At 40.9% G+C, this 14,643-nt stretch overlaps 1 protein-coding gene across 1 annotated transcript in view; it reads left to right on the forward strand.

Moving 5' to 3' along the window:
• The window catches only part of fbln1 (fibulin 1), a 49,063-nt gene extending 39,462 nt beyond the window's left edge, over positions 1-9,601 (forward strand). Inside the window, exon 17 of the mRNA XM_061677960.1 lies at positions 9,031-9,601. Within this exon, the coding sequence (XP_061533944.1) occupies positions 9,031-9,170 (140 nt within the window). The 3' untranslated portion in view covers positions 9,171-9,601. The remainder of the gene's footprint in view (positions 1-9,030) is intronic.
• Positions 9,602-14,643: the final 5,042 nt, after the last annotated feature.

A 14,643-nucleotide genomic window follows, 5' to 3' on the forward strand; every position in this document is an offset into this window, starting at 1 on the left:
ATGCTTATTGGATGCAGCTCTCGCATGTTGACACCAGTTGCCCATCACGAGAAATCGAATAGATGTTACTTTGATTTAGCGAGCTGGCACTTTGGAGTGCAGATGTTCCGGGTTACGTAAGCACTGTATGAAACTCATTGACGTGTCACTTAAGGAAGCTCAGTTTCCAGTATCTCCTGTGTCTCGCTGGGATGTGAAGCGTTGCAGACATTGAGGCTCCACTAATGAACAAGTGCATGAAATCAAGCTCACTTTGTCCGTTATTTTTGGATCCTTCTTTTTTTTTTCGAAAAGGGAAAATTAAAAAATACCCAGTATTATTTGCTCACATAAAACGGGGGCTTCTCGAAGGCTTCGGTTGGCTGCCGGTCTTTTCTGTTCTGCTCGCTTTTGCTTAAAACAAGTCAGCGCAGCAGCGGCGCTCTTTCCGAGCTCCCCGTCATCCATCACTGGCTCTCCCAGCGCTGTCGCTTTGGGATGACGACCCTGACATCTGTACAAACACAAAAGGCCCTTTAGCTTTTAGAAACACTTACCAACACCCATGACGACCGCAGTTTTGGAGTCGACCACATAAAATCCACTCAGGTGAACACAATGCTGATCCACCTCAAAGTGGATTTCCAAAGGCCAGCTCATGGACCTTTTGTGCTCCGTTTCCTCAGTGTGGGGTGTAAGATTATTTAGTGTTTGCCGTTTTCTCGTATAATTTATTGCGGGGCATACATTTCAGATCCACCTCCTCCGCAATATGAAAATATTTTTTTAAATGATAGTTTTACTATAACCAATTGTCAGTGGACATATCGTGTGCCGTGCCATGTTGGTCATCTCGAGTACGCCACACACTTCTCTTGCCTTTTCCTTATCTTGTGTGGGGTCCCTCACATTTTAAACATTGGTTAAAATGTAAAAAAATGTGTGTTGCCTGCTTTATTTTTGCAAAAACAAGACGTATGAGTCATGAAAGATGGATGGACAAACAAACAAAACATTTTTATTCCAACTTATTTTCTTTTCGCGTCTGTTTACCATTTGACCTTGGCACAAGTCTTAGGTGTTAGCTTTCGCTCTTACCCTCCGCTATTGCCTTGTTTCTACGCTCATTTATTCCGGTCTGTAGATCATTCCCACTGCCAAGATCCCTGGCCCGTCATACTTGGAAAGACAAACAGTGGAGGAAGGCATTATTCATACTAACAGTGGATTAGGCGCATGTTTGCACAGAGTTGATGATGGGATGATTGACAGTAAGTGGTTAGCCACCCTTGACCTCCCCGGGGGGCCCCCTAGAATAACTCTGCTGAGGGGCCTTAGTAGCTCACCGAGAGGGCAGTAAACCACACAGACACACCTGAGCTCCCACTAATCCTCCTCTCATTGGGACCAGTTGCTCTGAATTGCCAAGTAAAAATAGAAGCCAAGAAGCCCCCCACAGAGTAGTATTTAGACATACTGTATAAGCACAAATTTAAGCACTGCCTGCAAGATACACATAACAATAGTCAGCATCTTGATGTGTTTACTCAATGATAAAAGTTTAGTGCAGTTCCTCTGCAAACTTAATGAACTAAATGGATGTTTCGGGGTAGAAACTCTGCATTTCCATTCGTCTGGGTCATTTCAGTGCACTGTGACTATATGTGCTGGCCTCTCCCGGAGCAACGGAACCCCAGACTGGACAAGTTAAATCAAACGAAACATGTTTCTTTCCGCAGTTGCTGGAAAAATTCACCAAAATTATTAGAGTGATAGATTTCTTTTCTGTAACAGTGTCATGTTTGTTTGCCTCTTCCACTAACACTTCCAATTCTATCACTTCAAACTTCATTTTGTGCTTGCGTTGCGCTCCCAAAAGTTACATGCTCAAGTCAGTGTATTTAAAAGAGGGTTTTGCCCTCTTTTAAATACATTGGTCTCCACCACTTTTATACCGATCGCAATCTGTTAGGGCGATCGTGCAATTTAGCGCCCACTATTTGGTGTTTGTTCTTAATTTCAGAATCTGCTCTTTGAGCCTCATTCCCTCTCAGGATCGCCTCCTAAAGTGGTATCCCAGAGCACCCAGCTGTCATGTATGATGGTTTAGTGTCTTACACAGAATGTCTTACATACATCGGGGATCAGTGTCCCTCTCAAGTTCCGGCCAACCATTCTTTCAGCTAGATTTTATCCATCAATCAAAGTTGAGCAGACGGTCATTTGCACGGGACAAGTCCATTTTCATCCTCTTCATCATGTGTGAACCTAAGCAAAGCCAAACAGTGGGGTTAGTCATCCCTGGAATGACTCCTCTTCATGAGTAATTATTTGTAATGGAAGGACTTGTATGTATCATTACTCAACCACTGTCTTTAAATTATTATTATTATTTTTTCAAATGCAGGACATTTCAAGTCTTGGAAGAGACAATGCAGCATTTATCCTCCTTTGGGGCAAAAACAGCACAGCACATTTATCAAGCCACAGCAAAATTCCCTTCATTTTTGCAATGCAAGTGGGAATGTACATGTGCGGTTTCGTAAGGTACGCGGATATGAAACAGGGTTAGCCATGCGGCGTCGGCGCTGGCAGCCGGTGAAACGGACAGTGAGGTGAATGAAAGGGGAAGTGTACAGTTTGTCTCTGTGCAGGTAGTCGGCAGCGTCCGGTGGAATGTGAGCCTCTTGTGTGAGACATGACTACTTCAGAATCGCTGGAAATTGCGGCTCAGACTCACGGCTGCGCCGATGAGGAGTCGAGGACAGCCCTGGAGATAAGGCGCAGTAACTCCACCGTGGTGGATGTCATTGTGGCATGAATCATGACAAGGACACGCCAGAGAGCGCCAAGACCATAAGGAATAATCTGTCTGCCTAAATGGAGATTAGCACTGGGGCCTATCCTCCCAACAAGGCAGCCTTTAACAACAAGACAAGGCCTCTCTCGGGTGGTCCCCTGACTTCAGCGTATAGATGAAGCGATAGCACAGCAGATACTTGCATTCAATGTAGACGTTTACAGGATGTATCACTCACAGTAACTCTTCAGGTGAACGTTTCTCATTTAATTTATACTAATCCAACCTCTCTGGCACAGTTGTATAGCAACCGACTACAACACTGCTGTGTCTTCCATTTGCAAGTGCTGACACACTTTATTAGGCACCCCTGCTCATTCTAATAAGAGCAAAAGAATTAACAAAAAATTATAATGTGCATTAATGTATAGTTAATGTGCTAAACACTGACTATTTAATTGTTTATGAAATTTATACTAAAATATAAATTGACAAGTTCCTTAATAGGCCTCATTTATGATTGTAATATCACAAGTTTGTCAAGTAAAACATTAATAAAATATATGCAGTATTATTTTTTTTAATGTAATATTAAAAATTTATTCTTCTACAATTACAACTATTAACTACTACTAACTACTATTTTTGCAAACACAACTAAAACTTTCCCTTTAAAGATGAAAATGGTTTTCTTCTAACTTAATAGTTATGCATCTTGCATATGCATATTGAAAATTGCAGCTTTTTTTCTCCTGGGTTTACAACTTCTTCTTTGTGAAATTATTACCTTTTTCTCTTTATTACTTAACTAGTTAGATAACTCTAGGATGTTGTCTCTTTATATAAAAATTTTGTTTTCATAAAATTCTAACCTTTTTCCTCATTAAATTCCAACATTTCTTCTTGTAAAATTGACTGTATTCTTGCAATGACAGCATTTTCTTGCAAAAACACATCATTATCCGTAAAAGAATTTCACTTTTTCTCAGATTTTGTCTCAGAATTCTATGAAAATAGTGTAGCATTATTATTTTGATTTGGTGGCATTATTATACTCATGTATGTTTACGATTGTTCGGTTATTTTTGTAAAGTCCTAATGTGTGACATCTCTTTCGTACTAGATCTCATCAGTTTGTGCTGGTGTGCCTAACATTGAAGCCAGTAGGTGTGATAAGTTTTGAGTACGTATTTGTGTAGGCGATGATGATATAAGGATTGAACCATGCAGTTAAGTCAAGTTTCCACCTCATCGCTACGTTGTCAAGTCTATTTTTTGCTCTTCACTTGAGGGTCTTTCCTTTTCCAAAGGTCACTTGCAGTGGTACAAAAGTTGCGGTTAAACATAATGATGCGTGTTTTATCATCTCAGCTGTTGCGGCTCACGACTGCCAAGAAAAGAAGCGAGCAATTCCCCACTCGGCTACGTTTGGGTGACGTCACTCCCTAGTGAGCAATGCCGTCCAAAAGTGAAACACGGGCCATTTGAGAGATCTGTAACTCTGACTCACTTTCAATTGAGCTGAAAATATCGCACCGCATGTGCCAGCCCCTAAAAAACAAAAAAAAACCAAAAAATATTCCGCCTCCTCTTTGGAGTGGTCGTGTTTGGACAGCCTGACCTTCCAGTAGGTCCATGTACCAGTGACTGTACTGCTAACCCATCCTGAAGGGCCCACAATGTTGAGATTTAAATTTCTTGGAAATCATGACTGCTGAACAGCAGTAGTACAAAATATATCCTGGTTGTGTCTTAGAAAATGTCCAAAAAACGGTCTCCCTTGCTGCATTAGCATTCCGACAACTTGTATACCACCTGGATGCTCACCAATGGTGTCAGCACAGTGAACAAGTTCTTGCACCATAACCAGAGACCTATGTGCACTTTTCATTTGTCTTGTGTGTTAAACCTGTTCATTGTAGATTGATTTAGGCATATCAGCCCTATTTTTTTCCAGCTTTTAAACATCACATTTTTCTAAACCAACCCTAACCCTTGACCCTAAACTTATCCCTTTTTCCTTACCCTATACACCAACTATAACCCTCAACCGTATCCCCCAAATATAATCTCTAATCTTGAAACATATTTAATATACTGTATGTCATTGAAAATATTGACAACTTTGTAGTATCTATTTCAGTGAGTGCTTGTGTTGAGAATAGCAGTGGCTGATTTCAGTGAAGCTTTAAGGACTTTGCTTTGGGACCATAAGGACACAAGTTCAACACTAACCCTGAACTTCGGCGGGCCCTAAGGCCTTTTCACACTGCACTTAGCAGGACGCAGCGCTTAGTAGGACTAACCCATCATTGTGTATGTGCTACGGTACACGACGATGGAACGCCGCAAGATGGGCGGTTGCCGTCGAAGTGCCGCGCCTCGAATTGAAAAATATTCACTTTACGCAATGACGTCAGAAGGCGCATCCAATCGGAGAAGAGTTTGGCAGACTGATTTCACAGTGCTAACAGCAATAGACTAACCAGCGAAAAAGCATCCATACGACTTCCTTTCAAATATGGACAAGCTTGCACTGGGGTGCTGTCATCTGTCTTTTCTGCCCCATGGTGACCACCAAGAAAACCAAGCAAAGTGTGAAAAGGCTCTTAGTCTTATGGTTTGGTGATGGATTTTTGCAGTTTTGTTATAAGGGAGCAAGGCGTTGAAGCTCTTTAGACCACAAACACAAGCCACATTTCATATAAATAACAGTTTACAAATATCAATGCAGTAAAAAAATGTGTTTAGGTTTGACTATTGTTTGATAGAAATGAGGCGTTGGACAGCTTCATTGTGTGCTTTCTGCTGAGACTCTTCCCGACCATGATGTTGCGTGCCTCGACCGGCTTATTATGTATGACTGACAATAATTTTCTGGATCAAAATTTGGTATCTTATTCCATGTCCGTGGAAGATTATTTTTTTTTTTTTTATGAATGGTGCTGACGCTTTGGAAACAACAAAATCTCAGTCGTGCGCCACTGTCACTGCGGCAACTTCATCCGAAAACAGCAAAACACGGGGGCAACCCTGGTAGCAATTGGCCCCATTCCTCAGAATTTTTTATCATGAAAATCTTCTGCAACCTCTTGAGTGCCCACAGAATTCCCCTACCCCCCAAAAGGACGAGTGAGCAAAAGAAAAGTGACAAAGTGGTAGAGACAGCAGTTACACTAGCTTTGCCTCTCTTTTAGTTAAAGATGGATCCCCGGAGGAGTGCCTCCGCAGCTGTATCGCGTGACTGCGACCGCTCCCCTCGGTCACACACACATGGGACTCATTTACCCTGCTGGGTGCCCCCTCGGGAAGAGAGGAGAGGGGAAGAGGAGAGGGAGGAGAATTAGAGTGTGTGGTGGCTTCTGCTATCATGCCGCGCCAGTCACGTATTATTACGATGTTCTGTGCTACCCAATTTCGATTTACTTGTCGTGAATTCACCGATTAGCGTTTTTTTCCCCTTTCCTGTGGTACCTATTCTCGTCTATTTGCTGAAAAACTCTCCTATCAGTGTTTGGGGTGCCTCTTCCTGAGATGCCCGAAGGTGCCACAAGATGGTGCCAAAGCTCTGTCTCAATAGGAAAGTAGCACAGTAATTGGTCCAAGGAAGTATGTTTCTCGACTGAGAGGCAAGATTTTTATGTCGTGGAGGAGCTATGTTTCGCCTGGTTTGTCAATGGAAGTTACGGAGAGTCTTTGACGCATGAATATGCACATGTGACTTTAATTGTCATACAAACACACATTTACACAAGATATGGCACGAAGTTTGATACCCAAGGTCCCAGATTAGCCCAATCAGTCCCAAGACTTGTGAAAATATAAATAGAATAAGAAAATGAGATAAAATAAGTCAAGATAAAAAAGATGAAAATACAAATGCCAGGGGCTTGAATTGCACACAATATTTACACATTTCCATGGTCCTTGTACTTGAAAAGAATAAAGTATTTATCGTGCAGGAATGAATAGGCATGGTGGGGGCTGATGTCAGGGCTACAGAGCACAGCGGGGATTCAAGCTGTTTATTGCCACACTAAGTTGAAGTTGACTGTCAAACTAAATATAAAAAAAAGAGAATTACATGTTGTGCAGCTTTGCTTTAATATGTCTGTTTAGCTTAATGCTAACAAACAATGCATCACACCAAAGATGGGCAAACATAAAACATCAACGTTTTGGCAGTATCCCCTTTAAGCAATGGATATTTGAACACAAAACATGGAGCAACACGTGTAGACAGACAATATAACAATATTCACAGGCATTTATTCTTTATCCTTTGTGAAAAAATGACTAATATTATTGCAGCTTACCGACTTAGTTGTGAAACTCTTCTTTGTGTGTATTATATTGCCTCTTGCTGGCCACCACGAGGAGGAGTACAATGCCCATTGAATTGAAGCACAAATTGTGATACAAAACTTTATTCCTTTACCTTCTATTTCATTATGTAATTACTGTATGTTTTTGTAAAATACATTATTAGAGACTTCTATTTATAAAATTGTCTGTTTTTTTCTGGGGGGGGGGGGGGGCTGGAATGGATTAAGGGTATTTCCATTCATTTTAATGGGAAAATAATTTACATTTTTTTTTTTTTCTCAAATTAAACTTGTATCTCAAGGCATCGCTGTACAGGCAATTATAAACATTTTCGGGGGAAGTCAATTACTCGCAGTTTTTCGTAATTCGTGAGAGGGCTCGATCCCGATTCCCAGTCCCTAGGGATTCTTCTTGGTAACCCCCCAATCCTAAATCCCTACACCACCCACGTTGCCTTTCCTCCCCTTTTCCTCCTTGCCTGGAAGCTCCATATTCAGCACGTATGGTCCAAACCACGTCAGTCTTGCCTGCGCTTCCTCGCTCTCCAAACTCCATTCCAGGGAACAGTAAATTAAATCAATATGGCTTCCCCAGCCGACACTTGTCCTCGACATTTGAAATGCAGAACAAAGTATTCCGACTGATGTGCTTAGTGTAGCAGCTGAACTTCTTTCCTCCATAAACAACAACACAGCTTCTTTGAAGGCCCATGGAAATTATCCATACTACCTTCTTTTTAGTAGAAACACCTCCACCCAAAACCAAATTTTGTGAAATCTTTGTACGAATACTTGCTTGGAATATTACAATCTTATTCTCAAAATATTACGACTTAGTCCTTTTAATATTTCAACTCTATTCTCGGAACATGACAACATTATTCTCACAATATTATCTCTTTTTACATGTAGTTTTACAACTTTATTCCTATAACATTATGACTATATTCACACGCAGAATTAAAACTTTATCCTTGTAATACTCTGACTTTATTCTCATAACTTTATTTTTGTAATATTGTGACTTTATTCTTGTAACATTACCACTTTATTCTCGAGCATTGCAATTTTATTTTCCTAAATTTACACCCTTCTTGTGAATTGCAACTTCTTTCCCCCCCCAAAAAAATTTACTAGATTCTCAAATTTTGGGGGACTTATAATATGACAACTTCTCTCAAACAAAATATTTTTTTACTTTATGCTCATAATATTACCACTTTTTTTCCAGAGAAAAACCTGACATTATTCTTGAAAATGGTTTACTTTATTCTCATGATATTACATTTTCATTCTTGTAACACTGTTACCTCATTCTTAAAATATTACAACTTCATTTCCATAACCTTTGACCCTTTTGTTGTAATATTCCGACTTTATTTATGTTATTCTCTAGACTTTTTACTCATATTACAATTTTTTTACACTACGATTTTACTCCGATAACATTACATCATTATTCAACTTGAAACTGCCGCATTTATTTATTTAACCTTTTTTTTTTTAATCCAGGTAAAGCAATTCAAAACAGATTCTCATTTGCAATGCTGACCTAACGACAGAGAGCAGAGTAAAACAAAGCCTAATAAATGCGCATACAAATAAAAAAGTTAAATGAAATAAAGTACAATACTGTAGAGTGCTGTTTTTCTTTATTTATAAAACATGCTACAAACCTTTTTGCATCTGTCTTGGTTGGTTTGGAATGGATTAATTGCATTGCCATTCATTTCAATGAGAGGAGATGGTGATGTCACAGAACATAAACTTTTTATACTTTTTGTGACATTTGTGTTTGAAGATGTTTTTCTAAAGTAAATTATGTGCCTTGGATCAATAAAGGTTGGGAAACACTGCTCTCCACAATGTGATGTTACGATAACAATTCATGTGTTTTACTTTTTCGTTTGTTTTTGTCTGGTCTAGGTGTCGTCCGGCAGGTGAAGCCGCTGATTGGACCGTTGACGACGGTACTCAAACTGTCCATGCGCAACCTGACAGTCCAGGGTGACTCGGGCCAGAACATCATCAACGTTTATGTCTTTGTGTCAGAGTTCTGGTTCTGAGAGTTCCCCTCCCTCAGTTGATTCGCTGTCAACACTGAATACATGCCTCATGCTACACGTATCAATTCTTAGGTCAGTGTTGGGGAGTTGAAAGCTTTTAATTACTTGTGACAGTTTCTGAGTTGAAATGCTACCAGCTGCCATGGTTTGGTTTGATGACACGCTCAGCCTGAATCGCACTTCTGTGTTGCATCTGGCAAAACTGAGCTACAGAAGAAGTAAGTTTATGCTATGAAAATGAAACAGGAGTCTTCAGGGGTGAGAGATCCAGGATAAAAAAAAAAAACTAAACAAAAACAGAAAGTGCATGTCTTTGAAAGGCTGTTATTGTTACATTATATGCTTTGTTTTTTCTAACATTCACTTTTCCTGTTGATGCATTTGTTTGTTGTATTTTTTTGTCTATATAATAAACACTATTTTACATATTGGTTTGCCTCTGGCACGGTGGGTGACTGGTTAGAGCATCTGCCTCACAGTTCTGAGGCCTGGGGTTCAATCCTGTGTGGAGTTTGCATGTTCTCCCCGTGCCTGTGTGGGTTTTCTCCGGGCACTCCGGTTTCCTCCCACATCCCCAAAACATGCATGGTAGGTTAATTGGCACCTCCAAATTGCCCCTAGGTGTGAATGTGAGTGGAAATGTTTGTTTATATGTGCCCTGCGATTGGCTGGCAACCAGTTCAGGTTGTACCCCGCCTCCTGCCCGATGATAGCTGGGATAGGCTCCAGCACGCCCGTGACCCTAGTGAGGAGAAGCGGCTCAGAAAATGGATGGATGGAAGGATGGTTTGCCTCTATTATTACTGATCAGATTTCAAGGCTTCAAAACTAGCTTACCCTAGCTTGTTGTCTTAAAACAGGATTGCGCGACAGTTCTCAGTAACATCAAACATATCGTCACTCTCGGGCATAACCCTGGCATCTACAAAATCACTACTTCTCAGAAAATAAAAAAAATCGTTTTCTCACAAGTTTTGGTATAATACATTATGTTGCTCTCATATACAAAAAGTCTTTCACAAAAGCAAACCACTGTGGTTACATCATCTTCCTAAACTCTTTTTCAAAGGTCTCAGACCCATAAGTGATTCAGTACAAAAATGATGAGCTGACTAGGCTGAAATGAATCTGCACACTCTTGCCTTCATGACTGACCGCTTGCTTCTGCACCGAAGCATGACAGCGATGCATTTTTAAAAACCAGGCTCACACACAAGTACCTAACCTAACTATAGTCACTCGTTATTGTCTAGAAAGCATCCACATTTTCAATCTTGAAATCTTTGCTCCTGCAGATTCTCAGACAAGGTCAACAGTTAATAGATTTAGCGATCTTCAACACTTTAAATGGGTTCAAAATGCGTAATAATAGCAGACGAGGTAGGGACAGACCAATAGTCTCGATTTGTGTTAAAACATGAAATTGACCATATTCGGACAAACAAAAGTTTGTGACATCATAGACACTTTTGAATATATTTTTTTAACTTATTATTTAACTTATTACTTAACATTTTACCTGCACTAAAAGCTGCATAACCTTGGACTCCCTCCATGCATGTAAAGGTATTATTGAATAGATATTGAACTGACATACAATCAATCACAGATCATAAATCAACATCTTAGAATTTGAAATAACACTTTTTAAGGCCTCCTTAAAATATAATCCCAAAGATTTGTTCACACAGAATTACACTTGACATTTCCTGGCTCGGCAGCATGGTGGTATTGTGGTTAACGCGCATACCTCACAGATGTCAGATTCAGGATTCGGCTCTCGGATCCGGCCTTCCTGTGTGGAGTTTACATGTTCTCCCCGTGCTTGCCTGGGTTTTCGCTGGATAATCCAGCGTCCTCCCACAATCCAAAAACATGCATGGTATGTCAAAATGAGCATTTTAGATTAACATGTTTCCTAATTTCAGCTGTCATTCAACTGGAATGTAAAGAAATGTTTAAGCTGTAAATCACGATACGAGAATTACTGTAGCTAGTACTGCTAGTATCTTTTTAACTTTGTGATGAGCACCATAATAAGCAGATTTCTACATTTATTTTTATAGCCATTGTTAAATTGTTGGGAAACATGGTGCATGTTAGGTTAAGTGAAGACTAAATTGTCCATAGGTGTGAATGTGAGCGTGAATGGTTGTCAACTGTACATGTGGCTTGCGACTGGCTGGCAACCGATGCAGGATGCACCCCGCTTTTCGCCCAAAGTCAGCTGGGATAGATCCCAATTTACCCGCAACCCTAATGAGGAAAAGCGATGTTCAATTCTAACCCCAAAAAGACCACTCTCTTGGTAATATGTTACACACCTTTCAAAGTCTCTATTATTACTTCCATCCTTCTTCCCCTTACACTTACCATTCTAGTTTCAAACAGATGATATGAATAATTCTGCTTGGTACCCTGGGAATGGGTTAACATTTGAGAACGTAACGGCATGTGCAAAAGTCGGAATCACAACGACGACAGGAAACTTGATTACGACCGTTTAGACGTGTCAATATTAGACAACAAACAGAAACATGCAAATAGTGCTATCTAGGGCCCAGTGGACTTTTTATTCCCAGCAGTCTGTGGAACGTCAGTTTCCATGGTGATATTTGGAACATTCTGTTTGTTTTTGGCGCCAAACAATATCTGCCCACCGGTGAAGAACTGGGTCAACAGCTTGGCCTCCGAGCGCCCTCGGTAGGGACGCAAGAAACATCCGTACAAGATAGTCCGTGCGTGCGTGCAGACACGTTCGTGGTGAGTTGGGATTTCCGGAAAAAAACTTTCTTTGCGAGGTATGAGGAACGAGGTGGCAACATGGTCAGATGTAGCCGGAAAGCATGTTTAATTAAGTTCACTAGTGAAGCAGAAGTCCTCTTCTTCCCGTCGAACATCAAACGCAACAGCTTAATGACGAGTCTGTAATCATCAATGTGGCCAAAGCCTCCCGATGCTTCAAAGACAATGGACGGATGGCGCGTAAATCACGACCTGCGCAGCAGTCAGCTGTGATGGATTTTAAGACTCATCTGAAGAGAGATTGCCTCCTCGCAGGAAATGAGAGGGCGGCGGGTCAGCCCTGTGGTCTACATGAAAGAGTGTTTGAGAAGCCTCATTATTTGATATGGTGCAAATATTCAAAGTGGGAAACAAGGAAATAACATACATTGAGTTAACTTCAAGTTTAAATGCAGAAAATAGACTTCTTTTAGTGATCTGCGACACGATTTAATCGTCACGTTCACAGTTATGGTCAATTTTAAGTCTTCAATGAACCGAATAATTAGAACTGTGCTGTGTTATAAAGCTTCAAGCAGTGGATATTTGAACATGAATGGTGGCGTAACACATGTAGACAGACACTATAACAACACTCGCAGGCATACATTTAAAAAAATAATAATTTTTGAAAAATGACTAATGTGACAGCAGCTTACTTAGTCAGTTGTGAAACATTGCTTCGCATGTTTCTTTCTGTATTATACTGCTCCCAGGCGGCCAAAGAGCACACACCAGAAGGAGCAGCAAAAATGTGCCACACACTGTGTAATTATTTACATTCTATTTAATTATGTCATTGCTGTATGTTTTTATAAATTACAATATGGAGTGCTATTTTTCTTATTAAAAAACACATTCCCAAAACATTTGTTGGTTTATTTTTGGTATGCTGGAACAGAGTAACAGCATTTCCATTAATTTCAATGGGGAAAGATGATTTGAAATATGAGTGTTTTGATTTACGAGCGTGGTCACGGAACGAATCGTATCTCATGCTCAAGGCACCACTGTACATGCACTGTACCAATGAATACTAGTCTATATTGAAGCAGCTGAGAATGAAATCAACACCAGCAGTATTGACTATCACATAAAATTTTGTAGTAACTCATCTTTGAAAAAGATTCTGTAGTCTCAGTTTACTGTGTTTGCATGTGCTTTGATGAAAGACCACAGCAAAGCTGATAAAAATCCAGTCATCATCCAGTCTGTATGGGGGAAAACAGATTCCGGACGGATTCAACTTGGGGGGTGGGGGGGGGGGGGGGTGTCAGTCCCAAGCGAGCAAACATCTTCAGTCAGATACTTCCTCCCGAGCCAGGAGCGAGCTGCTCTGCTCTGACTCAACCCCAATTGGGCCTGATGAGTCGCTGTACACGTGGAGGAACTGCCCCTGTTTGCAATGGTGGTCACGTCTCCTGGTGCTGAGGATCTGGGAGCTGACGGTACTCCTGCCCAACCAGGGCCCCAAGACTAACTGCTCTCCTGATTCCGTCTTTTTCCTGGCGTCCAACTCCTAGTTTCATCACAATATGTTACAGGATACAAGTGAGTCCTTTTTTCAATCCTTTTGAAACCATGTTTGTTTTTCTAGGTTTACACGACATAGTCTGATTGACGGTTTTCAAATGGTTATAAGAGATCATATTCTATTGGTGACGCAACAATGGGACATCATGGAAATATTCCTACGAGAGTTTACTGTACTATATCCAATCTGCCCAATTACAATGGTAAATGCCAATAGTCTCTTTCACGCAGTTTCCCCACAATCGGTGAGAGTAGAGGCAAGATTTATCAGTGGATGCCTTTTCTCACAGAACCGACCAAAGCATGCTTGTGAATATCATCCAGGTCATTATATTATCTGGGCATTGAATCGATCGCAACTGGACAAGCCTGAGGTGTCTTAGAAGACGTTTGACCTCTCATCGCAGCGGGCTTCATCAGTTCTTGCTCCAAGACTAGCTAGGACAGCGCTATTCTGATTGAGTAGGAACCTCTAAGGTAGAGAGGCAAGCAAGAATGTTTTCACTATTTAAAGGATGTAAAACCACAGTCATTAAGATAGAGTAGAAAGAGGCAAAGAGGCCTCAGTCGAATGGTCGGAATAACTCTCATTAGCATTCCATTAAGGTCAAAACCATAATAACAAACAAAGCAAAGCCACTTTTGGCCTTCAGGCACCAGCTAGTGGGCATTGCTTTCAACACAACAGTTCGGGAGAAGCTCGTCTCATGAGTTAAACTTCCAGTTCATCCCAGTTTTCCACTATTCCCATTCATAAAGGCCCATCAGGAGCCAGGTCGACTTCATCCCCAGCAGCCCGCACTTTCTGCTAGGTACATTTCACACCGAAAAGCAACACAGGGAAACGCACTGTGTGTCAGGGAAATTCATATATGATTTTTATCTACGTTTGATCGTGGCGAATCAGTTATATCGGATTCCGTGTTCATTCAATCACACATAACTGAATGGGTAAAGATAGTTGAAACTGCAGGGTCAAAATTAAGCCTTAGTTTCACATGAAGTACTGGTGCACTGAAAAGCTGTTCTCCTCTGCATCCAGGGGAGCTTACAAAGTGACATTTTGTTCAAGTCCAACAGATGGCAGACCTATACAGCACAATTCAGCACAAGCCAGCACCTTGAACAATGCCCTTTCCCTGAGAAGCTGCCTACC

This window comes from Phycodurus eques, chromosome 5 (assembly GCF_024500275.1).
Source record: "Phycodurus eques isolate BA_2022a chromosome 5, UOR_Pequ_1.1, whole genome shotgun sequence".
In the NCBI taxonomy this organism is placed as follows: Eukaryota; Metazoa; Chordata; class Actinopteri; order Syngnathiformes; family Syngnathidae; genus Phycodurus; species Phycodurus eques.